At 47.3% G+C, this 25,083-nt stretch overlaps 1 protein-coding gene across 4 annotated transcripts in view; it reads right to left on the bottom strand.

Annotated features, from left to right (window-relative positions):
* LOC109884729 (zinc finger homeobox protein 3) overlaps window positions 1-25,083 on the bottom strand; it is a 170,250-nt gene that overhangs the window by 81,854 nt on the left and 63,313 nt on the right. For 2 of the 4 annotated variants that reach the window (XM_031810992.1, XM_031810984.1), the window contains exons 3-5: window positions 24,487-25,075; window positions 24,164-24,190; window positions 20,203-20,705 (exon numbers count right to left, since the gene is read on the bottom strand). In XM_031810992.1, coding sequence (XP_031666852.1) covers window positions 20,203-20,705; window positions 24,164-24,190; window positions 24,487-25,075 — 1,119 coding nt within the window. The remainder of the gene's footprint in view (window positions 1-20,202; window positions 20,706-24,163; window positions 24,191-24,486; window positions 25,076-25,083) is intronic. The other 2 variants (XM_031811008.1, XM_031811000.1) reach the window with 1 other exon arrangement.

The raw sequence follows: 25,083 nt of genomic DNA on the forward strand, positions 1-25,083 counted from the left end.
ATCAATGGAGGATCAATAACCTAAACCCTCATCATTCCCAGCGCAGCATAATTACAGCTGAGATATGGTGGTCATCACAAAAACCCAACACAGCCCGGTCTAATTGGAGGCAGCCTACTGCTTTAGTCACGCTGGCAGAAGCTTTTCCAGAACAGTGCTGAAAGACCTCTGCCGGCCTGGCTGGGCATCGGAGCTTCCCAAAATAACCACTGCGAGCTCACGCCATTAGCCCCAGTGTCATCACGGAGGTCGTTGGAGATAGCTGCCCATTAAATGTTCGGGATATTTAACACAGGGCACAGCAACCTCCTGCTCCCCATCACACAGGAAAGCTTTGTATCCCTTTTAATGTAAATTCCTCACGTAGGTTGTAAGATCGCATTAAACCACTTTTTATAGGACAACTTGTGACCTCCCTTGTTGTTGACCTCCCATGTTTTCCACTCCAGTGACTGTGGTGAGGAGAGACGCTTGAGGAGCAGGCACAGCTAAGCGGTGAGCTCAACGTACCGCTCAGGCATCGGGCAGGCTGGCATCACAGTCACGCTGCCCTGTCCACCTATACACCCTGCTTACTGTTGCACAAAGTCACAAACTATACCTCAAAGGCCACCACTTTCTCCCCTTCCTGTTTATTGATTAGGTAAACCTCTTGTTCAGTTATTGTGCAGTAAATCAAGCATGGTGAGCACTAATCTCAACCCCGGGAGGAAAGTGTTAAAGATAAAACCTGCTGAAAAGCGCATAATTAAGGGTCCCTGTTCAGCCATGAGTGAGGTCATACTCCTCCTCCCTCTCAGCTTTCTGCTCTGTTCCTGCTTTACTCTGTTCCTCTCTGCTGTGCTGTTGCCTCTGCCTGCCTGTCTTCCTGCCTCTCTGCCTGACTGACTGCATGACTGTGCAACCAGAGGCTGGAGGGAGTGGGCTTGGCAGAGGAGCCAGGGGAAGTAGATACAGTTTCTAACCACCTCTCCCTATCCCTTTCTCTGTCTCTCCCTCCCACTATTCTCCACCAAAGCGCCGGGGGCGCCATACTTGTAAAGTAACCACAGCCCTTTGAGTGCCTCTTGTATTTACAAACAGAGGTATGTCAGAATCAAAGGAATTACATGACATAACACAAACAGTCGGCAGATTGAGAATTTATAGCATGGATATGGCGTGGGTGGGGCTGCACCCAGGAATTCTGCCATTGTTGGATTAAGCTACACTCAGTAAGAGAACTGAATTTACCTAGAGGAGAGAGCAGGGCAAGAGTCCACTGCAACAGCACTCCGCCCTTTTCCCAGACAGACAGGCAGGCAGACAGTCTGCTCCAGGTGGAGAGGAATCACTTTCCCATCAACTTCCTGGTCCCGTTGTTTCTCCTCCCTTTCTCTCTCTCTCCCGCCTCTCACTGGCTCTTTTAATGAAATCGTATCTATTGGTCTATGCCTCCATGAGGTCTCTTCAGTATGTTTCTGCCGTAGTTAAATCTGGCGTTTTTCCTCTTCTGGTTAGATCTACTTTTAGTCTCCCTTTCCCTCTCCCTTTCTCCCTTTCCCTCTCCCTTTCTCCCTTTCCCTCTCCCTTTCTCCCTTTCCCTCTCCCTTTCTCCCTTTCCCTCGCCCTTTCTCCCTTTCTCCCTTTCCCTCTCTCTTTCTACCTTTCCCTCTCTCTTTCTCCCTTTCCCTCTCCCTTTCTCCCTTTCCCTCTCTCTTTCTCCCTTTCCCTCTCCCTTTCTCCCTTTCCCTCTCTCTTTCTCCCTTTCCCTCTCCCTTTCTCCCTTTCCCTCTCTCTTTCTCCCTTTCCCTCTCTCTTTCTACCTTTCCCTCTCTCTTTCCCCCTTTCCCTCTCCCTTTCTCCCTTTCCCTCTCTCGTTCTCCCTTTCCCTCTCTCTTTCTCCCTTTCCCTCTCCCTTTCTCCCTTTCCCTCTCCCTTTCCCCCTTTCCCTCTCTCTTTCTCCCTTTCCCTCTCTCTTTCTACCTTTCCCTCTCTCTTTCTCCCTTTCCCTCTCTCTTTCTCCCTTTCCCTCTCCCTTTCTCCCTTTCCCTCTCTCGTTCTCCCTTTCCCTCTCCCTTTCTCCCTTTCCCTCTCTCTTTCTCCCTTTCCCTCTCCCTTTCTCCCTTTCCCTCTCCCTTTCTCCCTTTCCCTTTCCCTCTCTCTTTCTCCCTTTCCCTCTCTCTTTCTCCCTTTCCCTCTCCCTTTCCCCCTTTCCCTCTCTCTTTCTACCTTTCCCTCTCTCTTCCCCCTTTCCCTCTCCCTTTCTCCCTTTCCCTCTCTCTTTCTCCCTTTCCCTCTCTCTTTCTCCCTTTCCCTCCCCTTTCTCCCTTTCCCTCTCTCTTTCTACCTTTCCCTCTCTCTTTCTCCCTTTCCCTCTCCTTTTCTCCCTTTCCCTCTCTCTTTCTCCCTTTCCCTCTCTCTTTCTCCCTTTCCCTCTCCCTTTCTCCCTTTCCCTCTCCCTTTCTCCCTTTCCCTCTCCCTTTCTCCCTTTCCCTCTCTCTTTCTCCCTTTCCCTCTCCCTTTCTCCCTTTCCCTCTCTCTTTCTCCCTTTCCCTCTCTCTTTCTCCCTTTCCATCTCCCTTTCTCCCTTTCCCTCTCCCTTTCTCCCGTTCCCTCTCTCTTTCCCCTTCCCCTCTTCCCCCAGCACTTCCCCTCTGTTGCTGTGCTGCCCAATCTCACCTCAGTTTTTATTTCTCCCTCATCAGCAGGGGACTAAAAATAAATGATAAATGGAACATGATATTTTAAAGTCTTATCTCTTATCTGTTCTTATAAAGGAATAATGGGCTAGTTAATCCTGCAGATCTCAGATTGATTAATCAGCACATGCAGACAATCAAATAAATGATTAATATTCGCCAGACCTGCGGTCAGACAGTTACCCTGAAACCATCAGTAATAATTCAGTAACCCTTCCCAGACCACGGGCTGGCTCGTCTGACTCACTTTGACTCACTCTGCCTCACTCAGCCTCACTCAGCTTCAGCCCTGTGATGTTCCAGCAGAGCTTTGAACTCAACTCTCACCATGCTGGAGTCAGACACACTGGGGAGAAGCTGTCTGCTATCCATTCTCTCTCTCTCACGCACGCACGCGCATACTGTTCACACACCCCTTTGCAGAACAGAGAACACTGGCCTACCTGGGCAGACTCTGCAATAACCTCAATCTTCTGCATAAATACAAGGCGTAACTATAATAGAATATTCACTCACAGGCTCTGTCCTCCATGTCCACACCAGCGCTGCTGTGGGTTTCCTATCAAACATGTCCTCGCTTGGAGGTTTCCACTAAAATAACTGGTTCCTCCAGTTTGAACTGTTGGTAGTAAACAGTTATACAACCAAACACAAACATACAGTATAAAACCCTCTCACATTATAGCTGCTATAATACACAGACAAAGCCCAGTGGGTAAAGAACATGGGTAGTGCTATTCTGTCTGTGAGTGAGTGTTCACACATGAGAGAGACAGAGAGCGATAGAGGGTGGCAGGTAGCCTAGTGGTTAGAGCGAAAGGTTGCTGGATCGAATCCCTGAGCTGACAAGGTAAAAATCTGTCGGTCTGCCCATGAACAAAGCAGTTAAGCCACTGTTCCCCGGTAGGCCGTCACTGTAAATAAGAATTTGTTGTTAACTGACTTTCCTAGTTAAATAAAAAATAGAGAGGCTGGCTATGTGTTATGTGAGGTGTGCAGTGTCACCATGTTTCCTGGGAGCCAGGGGGCCAGATGTCCTCAGACAGACAGGCTGTTTAGCATGAAGCCTAGCCCCATCACCACCACTGTCACCTTGCCTGGCTGCCTGGGCACATGTCCTGGTGATGGATCCCCTGTTTATTCAGCTATTTTTAGGACAAAGGGGGGAATCTCTGTTGAGAAAAACTTTCTTTCTCTCCCATTACCCATCCTGCTCTCCCTCCCACAGAGGTCAACTAGCAGGCGTCCTCACGGCCCTCCCTGCATCTGCCAGTCTCTGCTGTTATTAATCTGGGAGAGGGCCGGGGTCAGCAGAGAGAGAGAGCAGTGCCCCTCCTCTCATACCCCCACACACCCTCACTCCCAGGGGGACTGAGTCAGACCAGGGCCAGGGAGGTAAACACTGTCTGTAGGTGTGGAATGTCTGCCCCACTCCACTCTGCTCCCTGGCCAGTGGGTCTAGGGGGTGTTGCTGTGTATCATACTGTGGATCTCAGTCTCTCTCTCTATCTCCGACTAGGCTTGGACCCATAAAGCTGTCCCACGACAGAGCTGACCCTGAACCCCCTCCCCTTTCCCCCCACCCCTCCTCCCTCTTCTGGAGATGGCATGGCCTTTGTGTTGGCTGACCGGCTGGCTGCCTGAACCTGCCTGTGCAGCTGTCTACTCCCCTCTTCCATAGGACACACTGACTCCTCTTGTTAAACTGCTGTATTACACAGCAGCATATCATTTACTGGCTACAGACATTTACAAAATATCAAACGTCCCACTGAACTCAGACAGAGTTTACAGGCTGAGTGCAGGAGAGTGCTAGCAATAGCACATACCTATAGCCTTTTAGCAGTGTGAGCAGCTCGCAGTCTAGCGCTGTGAGACCTAGAGTCATAGCAGGGGCAACACCAAGCTTTAAACTGCACGGGGCCACTCAATAGTCTTGCCAATAAGGCGTGTGATATATGGCTTTGTCTTTAATAGGTATAAGCATGGTGTGTTGTAGGGCAGTGTCGTGAAAAGCCCTGGTTTTATATAACTGTTACAGTTCACTTTGATCTTGTCTCTTACTCCGTTGTTTATAAATCAACCGCACAAATATTTATGACCAGGACAAGGAAAATGGCTAGTCTGGTTTGTATCTCGCCCTCCCTCCCTCCCTCCCTCCTCTCCCTCCCTCCCTCCCTCCCTCCCTCCCTCCCTCTCTCTCTCTCTCTCTCCCTCCCAGGCTGATGTGTCGATGAGGCCACCACAGAGGAAGAGCGAGGGCATAGGCCCCAGGCCACATTCATCATGCCTGATGCCTGCTCTGGATCTGGCTATTGTGTGGCCAGAGGGAAGACCACTCAAATGGGAGGGAGAAAGAGATACGAGGAAATAAATAAGAAAGAACATTAGATATTCGGGCTACTTTGAAATCTTAAGAGGACTGACGTAGGTAAGCAAAAGGTAACAATAACAGTGCAAAACACGAAATGAGTGCATTATGTGAACTCCTATTAAATATAGTGTGTGCATGCATCTGTCCCTAGTGCAGCTCCAGTTCATTTGTAGCATGGCTCAATACATTTATAAAGCCATGTTCAATATGCATTGCCTTTCCCGTACTTTCAGCTCACCTATCAGTTGGTGCCTGTAGCACACACAATGGGACGGGCCCTGGGTTCCTGGATCCATACACTTTAATTGCTCCCCCCAGCCCTGACCTCTGCTCCCGATCACTCCCTGATACACAGCATCTCTATTAAGCTGGGAAGTAGGTAAATATTCTTCTAATGACCCTTAGTCCTAACGACACCATTGGAAATGGAGGAAAAAAATCAATCCCCCCTTTTTTTCCCTCTTTTGTCCTTGGCAGACTATTAGTTTTCCCTTTTTATCTGATGTCGGGCTCCAAAAATGTTGAGGGAAACGGATGAGCGGTGGAGTGTCTGCGCTCACTTAGACATGGTGGCAGAGTTCCTTTGGGGTGATTTTTAGATAGAGAGAACGCAGGGTTGTGTTTTAAATTGAAAATATCTTAAGCAGCGTGACTGTTCTTCAGACAACATAGACAACAGAGCCAAGGTAAAGAGACAACCTTTGTCTTACGTGGAAGGTAGCAGCAAGACGATCTTTAGATCATTTGAAAGGTAACGCTTAGACAGAGAGCAAGAGAGAGGAGAGAGAGGCGGGGAAAGGAGTGTACTCTCCTCTGATGAGTAGCCTAACCTCCACATTTCAGACCAACCTGGCAGGATGAGGGAGGTTTGTTATGTGACTGAATGTGTGTTTGTATACAGTAAGTGCTTATACGTGTGAGTCAGTGAGTGTGTGTGTGTGTGTGGGGGGGGGGGGGGGGGGGGGGGGGTGATGGTAGTGGTGGACTGGCTTGTCGATCGATACAGTGATTGGCAGTTAATGGCTTTTCCTGTTGTGCCTTCGTAACCCCGGCCTGAAGGCTGTTGCCTCTGATCAGAGATGGCAGATGGCGTTTGATTTTCGTATATAAACCCCTGACTTTGCGGAGATGGCTTCATCATGTTTAATGATTTAAAAGTTAAGTTGAATACGGGGAATACTCTGTTGCTGGGGCTCTTCTTTGAAAGGCACTAAACACCTCTCCAGATGTACGGGCAGGGCGGCTCTCACACCAAACTGTACGATTTACAGGTAGTAATCTACAGTAATCTATCCCTAGAATTTACTGGTATATCCTCCAAATGAACTTCAAAACTCAGACACGCCATATTTCCATTGTCATTTACTCTACATGTGTAATATGTTGTGTATATAAGTGGCCTCTGATGCCATGCAGCCTACAGTATATATAATATCACCTAATGGTGTTACAGCCCACTCTACCATCACACATAAAATGACCAATCAAAGAATGCCAATGATCAAAAGTGATTCTAGAGGGATGTCACAAATTGTTCCAACCTGTTCTTTGTCAGTGAGTCCACCATGATAGAGCAAACTGAAATGAGGCCATAAATAGCCGGAAATTGAGGAAAATTGAATGATAAGCCCCATTTGGAGTGAAAGAGACGAGGTGTGTTAAAACCCACTCTCCGGCAGGAAATCACTGTACAGACAGCAGGTCCTGAGAACGATCAGATTTTTGGAGGGTTGTTTCATGTACCGAGGGATTTGTAATAATTTGTCTCGTCACTCCTAGAATCCCGACTTTATTCAATTTGATATTCTGTTTTGATCCCATAAACTCCAGTCATTTTGACATTTCATATTTTCTAAAGTTCAAAGGTGCCTACTACAGCACTATGAAATGGAAGAACTGAGAAGAAACCCCCGTCAGATTTGTCTAAGAAGAATAAAAAGGAGCTACAAGGAAAAACATCTAATGTAGAGAGAGAGGTTCCTGTTCCCAGCCATTCAGGAACAAAGGCCGTCCCTGCAGGGACCATGGAGGCCAGTAACTGGATCCTGACTTAAAGGAGGGGGATATTAGCTGGCAATATGGAGGGAATCATCTCCAACACAGACCGGTGCTCTCATAACTCATCTGTGAAATGATGTTGGGAAGAGCAGTCTGGAGACACAGGAGGTGCATCAGAGGAACAGTGGAGAGAACAAAAGCAGGGATTGTGTTCATGGAGATCTGGGCCCATTGGGACACGCCACTGCAAGAACTAATATACGCTACTCTCCCGTGCAACATAAACAAATATTTAATAAAGCCTGGTTCACATAACTCATTAAACTAGACTCTCCGTTCAGTTGCTTAAATTAATATATTGATGATTTTGAATAATAATTTGCAAACCAGATTTAGCAATCGACTCTCATGGCACGTAAACGTACTGGCTCCAAGAGACCCCGTTTATACAGTAGCACAGAGTCCTTATGGTTCTAATTACTCCAACAAGACCATTCCAACCGTACAAGCATAAATTAAGGACATTCCTAAGTAGTGACAGAGATAGGCCATTTGAAAGAAGGATCCACGTTTGAATCATTCAGCGGGCCCTAATTTTAGGTCTGGTGTTGATTGAATGTGGTGGCGTTATAAATTGGGGTTTGTGGGCCTGGCACGGGGACTGGCGAGGAAGGAGATGAGGAATAGTCCTCAGTGATTTGGAAGCGGTCCTGGGATCTGGGAGGGAGCTGAGAGGAGAGGAGCTGAGAGGAGAGGAGCCGAGAGGAGAGGAGCTGAGAGGAGAGGAGCTGAGAGGAGCTGAGAGGAGAGGAGCTGAGAGGAGAGGAGCTGAGAGGAGCTGAGAGGAGAGGAGCTGAGAGGAGCTGAGAGGAGAGGAGCTGAGAGGAGAGGAGCTGAGAGGAGCTGAGAGGAGAGGAGCTGAGAGGAGCTGAGAGGAGCTGAGAGGAGAGGAGCTGAGAGGAGAGGAGCTGAGAGGCTGTGGTGAAGACTTCCTCTGCTGTCTGTATTTCTGATCTGTGCTCACAGGGAACAGAGAGAGAGAGAGGCCCTCCAACAGGACAGCACAGCTCCGTAAATCACCCAGCGATTGAAAAGTGCTTTATAAAATACAAATGTGTGAAACCGCTTATTTTGAACAAAGGTCCAATCCCTCTCTATCGCACTTTCACCAGCTGTGACTAGTAAAAGAAACACTCACCTCAGAAGGTTTGACCCCTAAGTTTGCCACATAAACGAAAAAGGGTGAGGTGAGGGGTGACTGATGATGATGGCAAGTGGGTGGGGCTTATACGGACTGAGGGACAATCGTTTCTACAGTGTCCTTTATTCCAGGCATCAGTTTGTTATGAGGGAATGTGAAGGCTATAAACTAGCGCTGTCCTTGAGAAGTTGAACAGCATTCTTGTCCCTAACCCGTAACTCTGTGCACTCCCTCCCCCTCTCTCATTCCTTTAATGAGTTTAAAGTAGAGCACAGGTGGAAACTGAGACACCAGGAGGAAACGATAACATTTGGGAAAATTCTATGTATTCTAATTGAATCTTTTTATTTCCTCTTACTGTTTTCTGTGTGAGAAAGTCTCTGATTGGCCCCTGTGCTGCCCCCTCCCCTTCCTTTCTCAGTCTCCTAAATCAATACCCAGTCATTTCCATATAGGAATTCAAACAGATTTTATTTTCCTTCCTTCTTAAAAATCTCCTCTCTCCCTTCTATCCTTCCTTTTATACAAGAATAAAGGGCATGATGAGAAAACAAGGTGAGAAATGATTTTTCCCAGAGTGCCCCAATAAAAACCATATGACACCCTGGGCTGCACTGCTTAATTACAAAGGGATGAAATCTTTCGTCTACATCTGGAGAAAACATTGCCCCCATAACACTGATGGATTTACAGCTCCCAGTCCTAACGCTGGACTCCAGAACACGGCAATTAGGCCAAGCATACGCCATTTGGACTGACAGTCATCGCCATGGGGGAGGGTGGGGTTTACTTTTTATCCCCACACTATGGAACTAAGGCCTTGAGGATCTCCAGGTTAGGAGTTCAAATCTCCCCAGCAATTGTGTTTAGGCTATGGGGTTGGCTCGGTGAGTTTTCATCTTCAAAGAAAAAATGCCCATAGAGAGAATTGTTTAATGTTAGACTAGTTCTGAATATTAAAGGGACACTTTGGGATTTTGGCAATAAGACCTTTATCTACTGCCCCAGAGTAAGATGAACTCATAGATAAAATGTTTACGTCTCTGCATCCAGTATGAAGGAAGTTAGGGATAGTTTCGAGAGCCAATACTAACTAGTGTTAGCGCAATGATTGGAAGTCTATGGTATATACAGTGGGGCAAAAAAGTATTTAGTCAGCCACCAATTGTGAAAGTTCTCCCACTTAAAAAGATGAGAGAGGCCTGTAATTTTCATCATAGGTACACTTCAACTATGACAGACAAAATGAGAAAAAAAATCCAGAAAATCACATTGTAGGATTTTTTATGAATTTATTTGCAAATTATGGTGGAAAATAAGTATTTGGTCAAGAACAAAAGTTTATCTCAATACTTTGTTATATATCCTTTGTTGGCAATGACAGAGGTCAAATGTTTTCTGTAAGTCTCCACAAGGTTTTCACACACTGTTGCTGCTATTTTGGCCCATTCCTCCATGCAGATCTCCTCTAGAGCAGTGATGTTTTGGGGCTGTTGCTGGGCAACACGGACTTTCAACTCCCTCTAAAGATTTTCTATGGGGTTGAGATCTGGAGACTGGCTAGGCCACTCCAGGACCTTGAAATGCTTCTTACGAAGCCACTCCTTCGTTGCCCGGGCGGTGTGTTTGGGATCATTGTCATGCTGAAAGACCCAGCCACGTTTCATCTTCAATGACCCTGTACTAGCATGCTAGCCGTTACCAAAGTCTATGGCATCCAATAGCATGCTGGTGTTAAAGTAGACATCCAGTCATTGCACTAACACTACTTAGCATTTGTGCTAACACTAGTTTGCAACTTCCTTCAAACTGCATGCAAAATCCTGAAGTATCCCTTTAATATAGCAAATAAAATGCATACCACCAGCATTAGACTTAACCCATCAAATACCCATTTAAACTCACTAGTGGGGCGTTACAAGGTAATGGGAGTGAAATTCAAACAGCTAGGTGCACATTTCCATTGCACTCCTGTTATTTATCTGTCCCCAGACTCTCCTCGGCAGCCCAAACCTAAACAGACAGGGGTCCCTGTGTGCTCATCCTGATGACTGAGATCCCCCCTCTCCCTACTCCCCCCCTCACCCCCCTGCCTGCCCCACAGCCCCACTGAATAGAGAGGCGAGTGGAGCAGTTTTGTGGCACTGACCACTCGCAGGCTGTTAATCTGGTCGCTAAGCCACTGATGTATTGATGGCGGTGAGCCGGTAAGCCAGCCTGCCTCTCTCTCTCCATCCCCTCAGCTTAGGAGCCACACAGATCCAGAGGAGCTCCGGTCCAGGCCTTATCAAGGCAGCATTTACCTGCCCATCGACTGCACTTACTCTCCTGGTCGTCCTGGCAAGCCAGATGGCCCCAGGAGAGACTGGAGAGGAGAGGCCACGATAGACAAAGAGACACCATCTACCTGGCCTGTCATTTCACTGCACTTTGACTTGCAAATATGTGCAAAGTTAACACCAAATTATAGAGCCTGCTGATAAAATGTGGCTCTTATCTGGTCTTTTTGAAGACAAGGAAGGGGATGCAATCTCCCTGTTATCTCTGGGATGGGAAATGGTGTGGGCGGGGGGAGGGGGGGGGGGCTAGAGATAGGACTTTGGCTGATACGTCTGTAATATCATCTTTACAAGATTGAGGCTGGCAGTGGCAGGGTAAAACACTGATTAGATGATAGAGAAAGAGACCCTCTAGTCAGGCACAGGAAGTTGATTCTGTAAGATGTAATTGCTCTCTCAATAATTCCTCCTCTCATCAAGTTGAAAAGTTTATTTGTTTTACCTTTATTTAACTAGGCAAGTCAGTTAAGAACAAGTTCTTATTGTCAATGACGGCCTAGGAACAGTGGGTTAACTGCCTGTTCAAGGGCAGTACGACAGATTTGTACCTTGTCAGCTCAGGGATTCGAACTTGCAACCTTTCGGTTACTAGTCCAAAGCTCTAAACACTAGGCTACCTTGCCGCCAGCAGCTCTCAGTCTTACGGTTGGTCCGTCATGGGGAGTAGAGGAGAAACGCAGCATTCAAAAAGGTAGATTTGTTTACTCTATTTCTATGGTGAGACCCTGTGTTTATCCTTTAAAAGCCATTTTATGAAACCCTGATGAGTGAATAAATTAACTTGAGCATAAACAACAAATGTCTTGCTCCAAAGTGAAGAGTGAATAAATTAACTAGAGTATAAACAACAAATGTCTTGCTCCAAAGTGAAGAGTGAATAAATTAACTAGAGCATAAACAACAAATGTCTTGCTCCAAAGTGAAGAGTGAATAAATTAACTAGAGCATAAACAACAAATGTCTTGCTCCAAAGTGAAGAGTGAATAAATTAACTAGAGCATAAACAACAAATGTCTTGCTCCAAAGTGAAGAGTGAGAAACTATAAAGAGAGAGAAGACTAAGGGAAGAATAGAGAAAGAGATGAGGGAGGAGTATGAGGAGGGGTGGCGGTGTTGGGGAGTGCAGAAAGAGGATTTGGCTAGGGAGAATATTTAGTTTTCCAGCCTGGTTGGATTAAAGATATTTAACCTTAAGCAGAGCCCCATACAAGACCACCCACTGGCCTACAATCTGTATTCATTTGTTTTGTGGGTGACGGGTACTTGCCTTGTTTATTAATTTTCAGGAGACAAAGAATGGAGAGGAATGGAAGGGGGTAGGAGAGAAACAGACTGGAAAAAATGAAAAATAATGAGACAGAGGGAGAGTGAAAGAGAGAGGGATGTGGGTGTGTTGGTGTGTGATAGGGGTGTGATAGGGGTGTCAGTAAGTCCTGTTTGTAGGTGGAAGGGAGGGAGGAGGAGGGAGGGTTATACCTGTAGATCTAGGTCCTACACTAACACCAAACATACCTCCCAAAACTCTACTAACTCCCCCTTCTAGTATACACTGACAACACCAAACATACCTCCCAAAACTCTACTAACTCCCCCTCTAGTATAGACTGACAACACCAAAAATACCTCCCAAAACTCTACTAACTCCCCCTCTAGTATAGACTGACAACACCAAACATACCTCCCAAAACTCTACTAACTCCCCCTCTAGTGTACACTGACAACACCAAACATACCTCATAAAACTCTACTAAAACTCTGCAGCTGTACATAGTCTATTGGTAAATAGCCCACCCTTTTTCACCTACCTCATCCCCATACTGTTTTTATTTATTTACTTTTCTGCTCTTTTGCACACCAATATCTCTACCTGTACATGACCATCTGATCATTCATCACTCCAGTGTTAATCTGCAAAATTGTAATTATTTGCCTACCTCCTCATGCCTTTTGCACACATTGTATATAGACTCCCCCTTTGTTTTCTACTGTGTTATTGACTTAATTGTTTACTCCATGTGTAACTCTTTGTTGTCTGCTCACACTGCTATGCTTTATCTTGGCCAGGTCGCAGTTGCAAATGAGAACTTGTTCTCAACTAGCCTACCTGGTTAAATAAAGGTGAAATAAAATAAAATAAATACTAATTCCCCCCTCTAGTATACACTGACAACACCAAACATACCTCCTAAAACTCTACTAATTCCCCCCTCTAGTATACACTGACAACACCAAACATACCTCCTAAAACTCTACTAATTCCCCCCTCTAGTATACACTGACAACACCAAACATACCTCCTAAAACTCTACTAATTCCCCCCTCTAGTATATACTGACAACACCAAACATACCTCCTAAAACTCTACTAATTCCCCCCTTTAGTATACACTGACAACACCAAACATACCTCCTAAAACTACTAATTCCCCCCTCTAGTATACACTGAGCTGCTCTAGTCCTCCTCTCCCTGAGTCCTCCCCTAACCCTCCCCTTCAGCCGCCAATCTGCCTTTTCTGCTGATCAGGCAACAGATAATAGGATCAACGGCTTCCTTGCACACCGGCAGGAGCGTGCTCAGTTGCTCTTGTCCGGCTGCCCAAAGAAAAAAACTAAAGTCAAAACAAACAACCATTAACACAATAACCAAGAACTCCAACTCCCGACTGAACCAGAAACATAACATCCCATTCCTCCCCCCTCTGGCCCTCCCTCTGTGGGCCTGCAGAGACATGACGCAGCGCTGGACACGTCCCTATCTCTAACCAGACACACAGTGAGGAGGGAGGGAGTACAGGCCAGGGCCCATTTAGCCATTCTATTAGTCAATCTAGGTAAACAGCTTGTGAAAAAGCTCAAATAAAGCTGGGCCTACCCTGCTTGGGCGCCTCTCTCCCTCCCTCTCTCTCTCTGTGTGCTGGCCCTCAAAACACCCACAGAGGGGCAGATGCACTCCCAATCAGCAGCAGCAGTGCAGCAGCTGGGCCACGGGTCAGCGCATGGCCTTCTCCGAGGTGGGAGCTGGAGGACTTGTGAAATTCCAACACACTGCCAAACACTGAGTCCTGAACCCTCCCTCTCTGATACCACACCCCTCACGGCCTGACTGACAGCGACTACAGCCAATCATAGACTGATCCTCTGAGCTCTATTCCTCAGAGAGAGCACTGTGGTCCCACCCACCCTCTGGAGTGATTGGGTCCTGTTTAGGCAATGCAGCTCAGAGTTCACCACCCTGCAGGCAGGCTATAGCCAGAGGGAGGTGGGAAGGGGAAGGGGGTTCTGGATCATTGCTGTGTTGATTGAGGGAGTGTAAGGAGGCCCCACACACAATTTAAACACTTCCTCAGCTTTACATTACACCGGCTACCACCCACTTGTACTGAGCTACACAATATCATATGACCTGCACTATGTACTAACGAATGTGATCTGTACAGACGCATGTAGCTATTCCCCCTAGCCTCTGTAAAGGTGATTGCTGTAAAGGGGGGGAGTGTGTGTGTGTGTGTGTGTGTGTGTGTGTGTGTGTGTGTGTGTGTGTGTGTGTGTGTGTGTGTGTGTGTGTGTGTGTGTGTGTGTGTGTGTGTGTGTGCGTGCGTGCGTGTGTGTGTACAGGGGAATGGGCTGTCTCCCAGGATGTGCAGGGAGCGCTTTATTAGAGCGGTAGTACCAGTAAATCCGAGCTCTTCCTGGAACCGCTGCAACCTTTCCCACTGAGCACTATTACTGAACAATCACAGGCCAGCCATGATAATTAGCAGAGTATCTCTGTCTAAACGAGCCTCTCTCCGTCTCCCTCCCCCCTCGCGCTCGCTCTCTGTCTGTCCCCCCCTCCCCTCCTCTAACTGCTGTCTGGTGGTGGTGGTGAGTGTCTGTCTGTCTGGTGGTGGTGGTGAGTGTCTGTCTGTCTCCTGATGGGGCTGAGGTTGGGCTGATCGGCTGGCAGATGAAAGAGCCATGACGGATTGGATCCCAACAGCGATTAAATGCTCCCCTGTGACTTTAACTCCAAATTACTCTCTCCACTTTTATTTGATAATAAAAAACAATCCTTTCTGGAGTGAAACCATTACTTATTCGTTACGATGATGATGGTTTCCCCTCTCCTCTGATGGTCAGGAGGATTTGGAATCAATCCTGATAATTATGATCATTAATGGGGCAGGTCAGTGTGTAGTCTGGGGCAGAGGACCAGAGTGCCTGTGCTGAGTAGGATCCTCACTGAAACACCTTAATGCATTTCCTTGTAGCAACTAATCCCTTCATTTACATTACACACATTTTGCTCCTATTATGCTTTTCAGACATGTTCTTTCCTAACCGCTCAGTTATCCAGTTGGATCTCACTGGAGGGGAAAATAAGGAGAGGAGAGGCGTCCAAGATACAGATGCTTTGCGCTGGTTAGTGGGCCGGGATTGGGTCCCAGTCAGCAACACGTTAGTCTTAGCAGCTAAGACTTGAGAACATGTGATCTGTAGTGAAGGCTTGTTTTCAGGTGTAAGGGAGGCAGTCGCTGTGCACCGTCTGTGTGTGTGTGTGTGTGTGTGTGTGTCTCTATGGGAGAGTTTGAACAGCTGTGTGTGTGTCTATGGGAGAGTTTGTACAGTTGTGTGTGTGTCTATGGGAGAATTTGTACAGTTGTGTGTTTAATAGAGCAGGGCCAGGACAGAGGGAGGGGTGTCGGGGCATTCTTGGTTAAAGATTCCCCATGTGATAGTGACGGCACTTTCTTCCTCTCTTTCCGCGGCCAAGCGGCATCTGGAGTGGATTTTGTGCGAGCAGACACCGAGGAACATGATTACATTCAGCTAACTGCACTCTAAACTGATTATGCATGTGCCAAGCTAATGGACTACATTTGCAAGAGGAAAAATAACATCCAATCAATCTCAATTACCGCAGATCGTACCGGCCTCCAAGACAAGGAAGGTAGCCAGCTAGCCCTCCATGCTCCTCCCCTTTCCCCAAACTCCTGTCTGGAAGCAGAGGCCTGGCCGGCCCAGGCTCCACCCATCCTGTGTGGGCAGAAGCAGAGTGAGGCAGACTACAGCAGCTCAGGCCTGGGACTGGGAGGGAGCTGGCCGGCTCCCAGCCTGCTCTCCCCTTCACTCTTACACATCCTACAGGCAAGCACCTGAGGCCTACTGAGAACCTGTGTGAGTCTCTGTCAGAGACATTTGGAGGGATGTGTTACTACTACTACCATAAGGTAACTGTGAATAACTGTAAATCAGGAGTAGAAGTTGGATTTCTCCAGGCCAGAGTGTCTCTAGGGAGAGTGGGGGAGCTGAAGCTTCCAATAAAAGAGAGCTTAACTTTGGGGTGACCTGCATATTGTAGTGTAGGGCCATCTGCTTGAGCTTATGGGTGACCATCATGACATCACTACCGCCACTACAAAGCCGACAGTGAGTGGGGAGACGTGAAGGGAAGGTGAAAGTTCATTTAAGAGCAGAGGGGTGTGTCAACTGCAGCCAGAGTGGGGCTCCTGATTGAGTGTCTTCAAACCCAGCACAGGGGAGTCAGGAAGAGGCTGCAGCATCACCCCCACTGCGTGGTGGTCCGTGCGGTGAGGTCGCATCGCTCAAGTTTTCCGTGGGCTTTCGGAACATTCCAATACGTGGGGTGGTGGGGGGGATATTTTTAGAAAGCCCTAATATGGGCCACATACCACAGACTCTCAAATTATCCCATCCAGCTTAGCCCTCAGTTTAAACCTTCCTTTTTAATTCCAGTAATTACAGGCTCCAATTTATACGGAGCCGTGGACACAAAGGGCCTGTTTAATGCAAACCAGTTTTGATTTGGGTGAAGTGTCCCAAGGATCTCCCACATCTTACAGCCTGTTTATGCTGACTTGATGATTTATTTTCTCCCCAAAAAGGTTAAAACAAAATGCTGCTATTCGCATCACATTTCTTTTGGGAGGAATAAATTATTTTTCTTTTTTTCCTTTCTTCATCCTTGCATAATCTGCCAGGCTGAGCCGAAGGCTGAGGCTGTGGCTGAGCTCAAGGGCCTGCTGTGCTGTGGGGTTCTGCCTTCCTGTCTGGTTGTCATTCACTCTACAAGGACTGGAAATCCAACACGTCACAAAGGCTGTGACATTGTCAAGTGGGGTGCCAACCTGTGCTGCAGTGAGCTAGGCCTCAGAACCATTTACTTATCATCCACTAATCAAATTTGTGGGTCGTGAAATGCAGTAATAACTCTTGTCAATTTGTGAACATGTTTTTTCGCCACTACACATGTCTGGAGTGATGGGAGCTGCCTGTTTAGTGAGGGCCAGCAGGGCTCTGTGTTCCGGGGGTGAGATTGTGTTGTACAGTGGCTTGCGAAAGTATTCACCCCCTTGGCACTTGTTCTATTTTGTTGATATCATTTGATTTACACAACATGTCTACCACTTAGAATATGCTAAAAAAAAAATTTCTGTGAAACAAACAAGAAACAAGACAAAAAGACTGAAACCTAGAGCATGCATAACTATCCACCTTTTTTGTAGCAATTACAGCTGCAAGTCTCTTGGGGTATGTCTCTATAAGCTTGGCACATCTAGCCACTGGGATTTCTGCCCATTCTTCAAGGCAAAACTGCTCCAGCTCCTTCAAGTTGGATGGGTTCCGCTGGTGTACAGCAATCTTTAAGTCATACCAGAGATTCTCAATTGGATTGAGGTCTGGGTTTTGACTAGGCCATTCCAAGACATTTAAATGTTTCCCTTAAACCACTCAAGTGTTGCTTTAGCAGTATGCTTAGGGTCATTGTCCTGCTGGAAGGTTAACCTCCATCCCAGTCTCAAATCTCTGGACGACAAACAGGTTTCCCTCAAGGATTTCCCTGTATTTAGCACCATCCATCATTCCTTCAATTCTGACCAGTTTCCCAGTCCCTGCCAATGAAAACATCCCCACAGCTTGATGCTGCCACCACAATGCTTCACTGTGGGGATGTTGTTCTCGGGGTGATGAGCGGTGTTGTGTTTACGCCAGACATAGCATTTTCCTTGATGGCCAAAAAACTCAATTTTAGTCTCATCTGACCAGAGAACCTTCTTCCATATGTTTGGGGAGTCTCCCACATGCCTTTAGGCGAACACCAAATGTGTTTGCTTCTTTTTTTCTTTATTAGTGGCTTTTCTCTGGCCACTCTTCCATAAAGCACAGCTCTGCGGAGTGTACGGCTTAAAGTGGTCCTATGGACAGATACTCCAATCTCCGCTGTGGAGCTTTGCAGCTCCTTCAGGATTATCTTTGGTCTTTTTGTTGCCTCTGATTAATGCCCTCCTTGCTTGGTCTGTGAGTTTTGGTGGGCAGTCCTCTCTTGGCAGGTTTGTTGTGGTGCCATATTCTTTACATGTTTTAATAATGGATTTAAATGGTGCTCCATGGGATGTTCAAAGTTTCACATATTTTTTTATAACCCAACCCTGAACTGTAGTCGTCCACAACTTTGTCCCTGACCTGTTTGGAGAGCTCCTTGGTCTTCATGGTGCCGCTTGCTTGGTGGTGCCTCTTGCTTAGTGGTGTTGCAGACTCTGGGGCCTTTCAGAACAGGTGTATATATACTGAGATCGTGTGACAGATCATGTGACACTTAGATTGCTCACAGGTGGACTTTATTTAACTAATTATGTGACTTCTGAAGGTAACTGGTTGCACCAGATCTTATTTAGGGGCTTCATAGCAAAGGAGGTGAATACATATACACACACCACTTTTCTTTTTTTTTCTTTTTGACATTTCTTTAAAATTTCACTTCACCAATTTAGACTATATTGTGTATCTCCATTACATGAAATCCAAATAAAAAGCTATTTAAATTACAGGTTGTAATGCAACAAAATAGGACAAACCCCAAGGGGGATGAATACTTTTGCAAGGCACTGTACATATTTAATCCTCCCCAGTCGTATTACCATATACAGTATGTCAACTTTCTACAGTAAAGCAAAGTTAAGGGAAGGAAAAAAACTGTCTGTTCCTTTCACCATTTTGGCACATGATAAAGTGGAAGGCAGGCAGACAGACAATGTAATATAAACTCTTCACTCTCCTTTCAGACAAAACATTATTTTCCACCTTAGGTGTGAGTGCAGGATGTCAGGGCCCATCTATTTCGGTCAAGTGTGAGTCAGTGCCACTGGCATGTGGGCAGAGTGCCCCGTCTGTTTCAGTGGCACAGAGAACACCTAGCATTACCCCAGCCCTGCCCAGTGAGGATGAACCCAGCCTGGGGCACTAGGAGGCCCCTCTCAGCCTCTCTGCCTCCACAGGCCAGGCCCAACGTGTCCTACAGATTGTGTTACATATTTTAATCAGTGTGGTATTTGTAAATATCCTGGCTACGTGTCTGGGCATGAGTGGTGGAGACACCGCTCCAGTCCGGCTCCACTATAACCCTGCTCTCTGTCTCTCTCCAGGCCCAGAGACTGCTGGGACGGCGGCCGGGGCCCTACCCTACCCTGATCGAGCGTCAACACGGCCTGCTCCCTCCGGCCCTCCTAATGGTCGACCTGGGAGCAGAGCCTCACACCTCCCCTAAGTGTTGAAAAAACATTTGTCTCAGTTACTGTAGGATCTCTCACTACAAAGGCCTTGCAGACAGGAAACCTGCAATAAAAACATCAGCGGATCCCAGGAACCATTCATAAAGCAAGGGGCTTTCACTAGGGCCAGAGAGATAGGCGTTTGGAGAGGCTTCTCAATTGGTCTATTCTATCCTAGCTTTTTAATGTGATTAAAAACACAATAATGTCTCCTCCTTTTTCAACCCTCCTATATTACACTATTTGCCAAGAGCAGTTATACTGCAAAAGGACAGAAAATAAGAGTTAAGCTTGTATAAAACCAATAGAATACATTGTTTGTTTTGCCCATTTACTTTCCAATAGCCTAACACTTGAGAATGGAGTGGAGTCTTTGTGTAAATAAAGGCACAGTGTGTTTGGGGACAGAGCAGTGTGATGAGCTACAGTTGTGTGGGTGTGTGAATGCGTGGGTGAATGGTATGTGTTTGTTTACGTCTTAGTGTGTGTGTGTGATTGTGTTAGCCGTCTATGTAGCCATGCCAGGTTGGGTTAAACACAGAGTAGCCCTAGCCTTGCCGCAGACACACAGGATAGGTGCCTAAGTGGAATCAGGCCTGTTAGATTTATGGCCATTTGTTCAGAGAGTGTTCATCCATTGGCTATTATGGAATGATTAGAGGAGAAGGTGAAGCTCCAAGTCCAGAGAAAATCAATACGGCTGTCGAGAACGATTCTGCCTTTCCCGCCCCGAGGAGTATTAACACCAAACCTCTGTCTCCTCACACTTCTTCATCCCTCTCCTAGTGATTTCACCCCTTATCCTCCTTACCCGGATCCACCTGCCATGTTCTAGCCCCCCCCACTCCTCTCTATGGGCCCTGTGAACAGAAGGGTTAGACAACAGGGCCATCATTCATGCCTGGTGGAAGAGGCTAGCAGCGCAGCAGAATCCAGAGATCTGCAGTGGAGTACCGTGGAGGAATGTAACGTTAGGAAGGAAGAAGAGAAGAGGGACGAACGGTGGAAGGGGAGAACGGTAGGGTGAAAGGAAGGATGAGAGGTGAAGATGAGGCACGTACCTTGTAAAGCTTGAGGCTGGCCTCGTGGCGGGAGTTGATGGTATGCATGCGTAGCTTCTCCAGGCTGTTAGTGTAGTAGTCGCAGGCGTTGCATTTCAGGTGCACCGGGTTGCCGATGGCCACGCACTTCAAGCGCCACTCGTTGCCCTTACCCCCCTCCTTGATGTGGGCCACGAGCTGGTACTTCTGCACATGCTTGTCGGTCTTGCAGTGCAGCTGGAAGTTGGCCTTCAGCTGTGTGGTGTAACGGCACAGCTTGCACTGGTGCGAGTCGCCCACCACGGCGCGCCACTCCTCCTCAGGCAGGCTGCGCTCAGCACCCATGTGCATGCCCAGCACGTCCAGGTTGTCGGTGGTGAAGCGGTTGCACACGGCACACTGGAACAGCTTGAGGGAGGGGTCACTGGTCTGCGACAAGCTCTCCCCCAGGGTCATCAGCTCCTCAGACACCAACTGACCACCAACGCCGCCCAGCCGCACGTCCATGGGGATCTCCCCACCTACTGAGCACCGGGGACGGAAAGAGAGAAAGAGGGAGAGGAGGGAAGAGAGAGAGAAATTGTGTGTGTGTGTGTGAGAGAGAGAGAGAGAGAGAGAGAGAGAGAGAGAGAGAGAGAGAGAGAGAGAGAGAGAGAGAGAGAGAGAGAGAGAGAGAGAAAGTGCTTAGTTGGTTACACGCACACGGTCAGTTGGTTATTTTCACAAGCTTTGAATTCTAAGTACAGCTTTCAGGGATTATTGCTATCTAGCCATCACTCTATTTCACTTTGTGTTACATGTACTTTTCTGGACATCAGGAGTTATTTAGAGTTTCTTAGAGGGGTGGAAGCATGGGGTTTTCCAAAAGGGCTCTCAGTTTTTTGAGCCTCCCTCAGCATGGAAAATGTCCTTGGAAAAGTGAAAGGTGTATGGTTCAACTTTCAACAAAGAGCCATGTTTGCCTCTGCAGTCAAAGTGGATTTGCTCTCTAGTTCCAATACCCCTCTGAGGATAATGTGCATGTGTGTATTTATGTACCTAATTTGATTAAAATCAAGATTATCCTTCCTTTGAGCCGAGAGAAAGAAAGTCTGGACTTTTTCGCAGGGTGCAGAAACGTTGCACTGCCAGAGTAAGGATATACACGTCGTCCTGTTTGGACTGGTGCACTTTCACGGCCCGGCACTAAATCAACTCCAGAGGCCGTGAGCTCCGCAGAAAAAGAAAGTTATTCTATCATTACAAGAGAACTAAAGAGTTCCCAAGCATACATTACTGTAAATCAAATCCAGTGCCCTTGTTCACAGAATAATAATACAAAAAATCCACTTTTCTCTTTGGATTCTCCTGCCTTTTTCGACTTCACATAGCTGCTAAATCGATACAGACACCTACCAGATGAATCCTCCTCGGTACTGAGCGAAGAGGGGGAAGTAAAAGAACAACGCATCCAGATCCAACAACAGAAACAACCATATCTACAGTCTGAAGAGGAGGAGGGAAAAAACGAAAAGGAGGTAAAAATGAGGTAAGAGTGGCTGGGGAGTTTTTTGCTCGCTGATCTTTAATCTATCACTGCCCAGACTGAGCGCACTGCCTGACCCTGCCTGGCTTTACACTAAATTAATTCCAGCAGCCTCTTTTTATTTATTGCTGCAGTATGCAGCCTGCTCTCGGACTTTTCTCCATTACCTGAGTTTTTATAGCCGGGAGGGGGAGACCTCTGCGAAGCCCTCTGAAATCACTCACAGATCCACCTCTCCAGCCAGGGCCCCCCCTTCTCTCTTTCTCTCTCTCAGTCACCTCACTAGTTACTACCCCTATCTCTTCCTCTCCTTTCCTCATCTTTATTCTCTCATTCCTGTGTGGCTCTCGCACTCTTTTCCACTGTAGACTCCATGCTCCGACACAGACACAGTGATTACCTCTGCCTTCACGGCTGTGTGAGAATAGGTTCAGTCTGCGGTCCCTACATGTGTTTTAGATGTAAGCAGGCCTCTGTTAAATATAACCTAGAATATTTTGACTGAGACGTTGTCAGTCCGTATCAATGTTTAGGGAAAGGGAGGCAGGACGCTGTGGAAATATTTTCACTTTCAAAAAACAGTAAAAGGCTTGAGATAAACACACATCATTGGGAAATCTTGGAAACTCTAGTCTTTGACATAAGCAGAGTCCAAGTCCAGGCTGTGAATATATTAACGTGTCTCTACAGGGCTTGGTGGAACTTCCAAAAGATTAGTGGTGGACCAGCTTTGCTAGATTTTCAGAGAGCTCTACCTAAGATGCTGCAGCATTCAGGCAGTATATTGGACAACAAAGTAGAGCACACAATAGCTAAGGCCCCCCCCCATTCTCTGTATCTGCAGCAGCTCAGTCCTGGGGATAAGGATTACCAGGAGGGTGAGATCATGTGAGGTCAGGATTTGTCATCTCCCTCTCTGTCTAACAATGTCCTCAAAAGTCAGAAATACACAGTGGAAAAGAGGACTAAAGGGAGGGAGGTACAGACGGATACTATCTGTCCTCGAGCTGCACAGACAGAGTTATGACGGCAGAGTGGTGTGTGTGTGTGTGATGGAGAGTATCAGTGTGTACAGTCAATCAAAATGTGTGTGTTGCTCGGGATGACACTGTGGTCGTTTTAGGGCTGAGAGTAACGCCTCATCATTGCCTCCCTGTAACATGCTTATTAAACGTTCAGGAAAATGAACCAGATGGCAAGAGAGGGGATAGAAAATTAGTCACAGCAATCAATTCTTGTTCGTGTCTTTGAACCGGCGACAGTTGGAGACAAGTCTGTACAAACTGTGGGGTTGTAACTGGCACGCCAAACACTCAGCTATGCCGCTGAATTACCCATACTGGGCCCTCTACTCCTCCCTTCTTTGACCAAGATAAAATTTATAGCTGCAATTACAACGTTGGGGGAAAAAAGAGAGCTCCAGTGGCGGAGTTCAGTGGCAGTTTGGAAATAATGACATGAAAACGCTGATGTTCAGAGGAGCGGAGGCCTGGAGGACATGGGCGAACAAGAGGAAGGCTCACTGAGCTGCTCTCTCTCTCTCTCTCTCTTCCTCTCTCCCTCCCGCAGCCTATTGTGAGGAAAACAAGGTATCACAGGGGGACTTTCCCAGTCAGTGTGACCCAGATAGAGAGACATTGACGGGAAATGTAAACTAAACTCCTAGGTTTGTAATGAAGTGAAGTGAAGTGTGGATGTGTGAGTTTGGGGGGCATATTTGAGGCTATATAGGAGCTTACAGAGAAGTTCTACCTACACTGCTTAATAACTGATAGAGACAAAAAAAAGCTCTCATAACTCTAATGGCTTAACCAGGGGCCGCTTCCTCTAAAATCAACCCAAAAAGTCCCAAACTGAAGCTCCACCGATAGCTTCACTAGCCATTATAGGTCCACTCTTCTCAGCCGAGGCGGAGTGAAACCCTATCCTAATACCAAGGCCACAGTCTGGAGAGGATCCTCTCTTTTCCTGGGAAGATATCGATTCAGCTCCAACTGGACAGAACATGGCATGGAAGTCATTGCGCCTGGCACATTGGTGAGAGAGAAACGGTCATATGGTAACAACTAACAAGTCGTCTGTTACACTAAGACAGAAAGGCATTGTTGTGAGTTAGGTCCACCCTCTAGAAATATTGTGTTTTATACACTGCCGTTGTTTCACCTCCCGCCTTTTATCTTGATCTCTCAATGGGGCTCTTTGCTTGGAAAGAGGGTGAATGATGTTAAGTTCAGTAGGGCAGGTGTACCTTCGGGCAACAGAAACAGAAAGAAAAAGAGAGCTGCCAACATGAAAGATAGGATTGTGTGTATACAGTGTGTGTGAGAGGGAGGGAGGGCTAATGTGTTCCCTGGTTAACCCTTGCTTGCATGTTGGTTCAGAGAAAAGGCTGCTCTGCTGTTTCTCATGGGGATAACTAAACTATAAATCATTGAATGTAAATATAAAATGACTTACCATTCATGCATTCATTTACTGGCCACGCTACACACATTCAGTAAATAAATGAACACAATTAGCCTATGTCTAAATGGGTTAAAAAGTGAAACATTTTTTTGTTTAATCAAAGCTGAATCTTCCATTTAGTCACATACTGTTTATAACTGTGTGTTTCATGTTTAAAAATAAACAGCTGGCAGCAGTGAGAGCGATCCCACCCCTTGTGAACTCGTACTGAACTGCAGTCTGCCTTCTCTGTGGTGACCTGAGGCAGTACTGAGGGAAGAGCCAGAATGGCTCCCACTGTTCCACTGTTGCAGAGGCAGACTGAGAGAACTCACCTAGTTGGGGGGCCAAGGCGGCCATGTTGGGGTCCAGGTGGAAGCCTCCCAGCAGGAACTGGGCCTCAGCTCCAGCCGGGTCCATCTTGAGGCCTGGAGGCAGGCTCATGTTCTGGGTCAGGTAGTACTGGTAGAGCTCGGCCTCGGAGGGAGAGGGCATGGCCCCCAGGCCCAGCCGACCATGCTGCATCTGGGTCACATTCTGTTGCAGCAGCATCATGTTGTGCATGTGCTTCTCGCTGGTCATGTGGATGCGTAGGTTCCGCGCCACGTTGGTCTCGTAGTCGCATACCTCGCAACGCCACGTGGGCTTGCTTTTTGGCTTGGTGGGCGAGGGGGAACCGCAGGGCCCCGTCATGTGAGTGGAGGACTGGGTGGGGTGGTGGTGGTGTGGCGGGTGGTGGGTGCTGGCCTGGGTCACAGAGGGCACGGTCACCACTCCTACCCCTCCAGGGTGCTGGCCAAACACCTGCTGCTCGGCGGAGGGGATGGAGCCTCCGTTCTGCAGGGTCTGCATGTTGTTCAGATGCTTGTCCGACTGCATGTGGATGCTCAGGTTGCCCTTGGTGGTGGTCGAGTAGTTACACACCTAGAAAA

Source organism: Oncorhynchus kisutch, linkage group LG3 (genome assembly GCF_002021735.2).
Source record: "Oncorhynchus kisutch isolate 150728-3 linkage group LG3, Okis_V2, whole genome shotgun sequence".
NCBI lineage: Eukaryota > Metazoa > Chordata > Actinopteri > Salmoniformes > Salmonidae > Oncorhynchus > Oncorhynchus kisutch.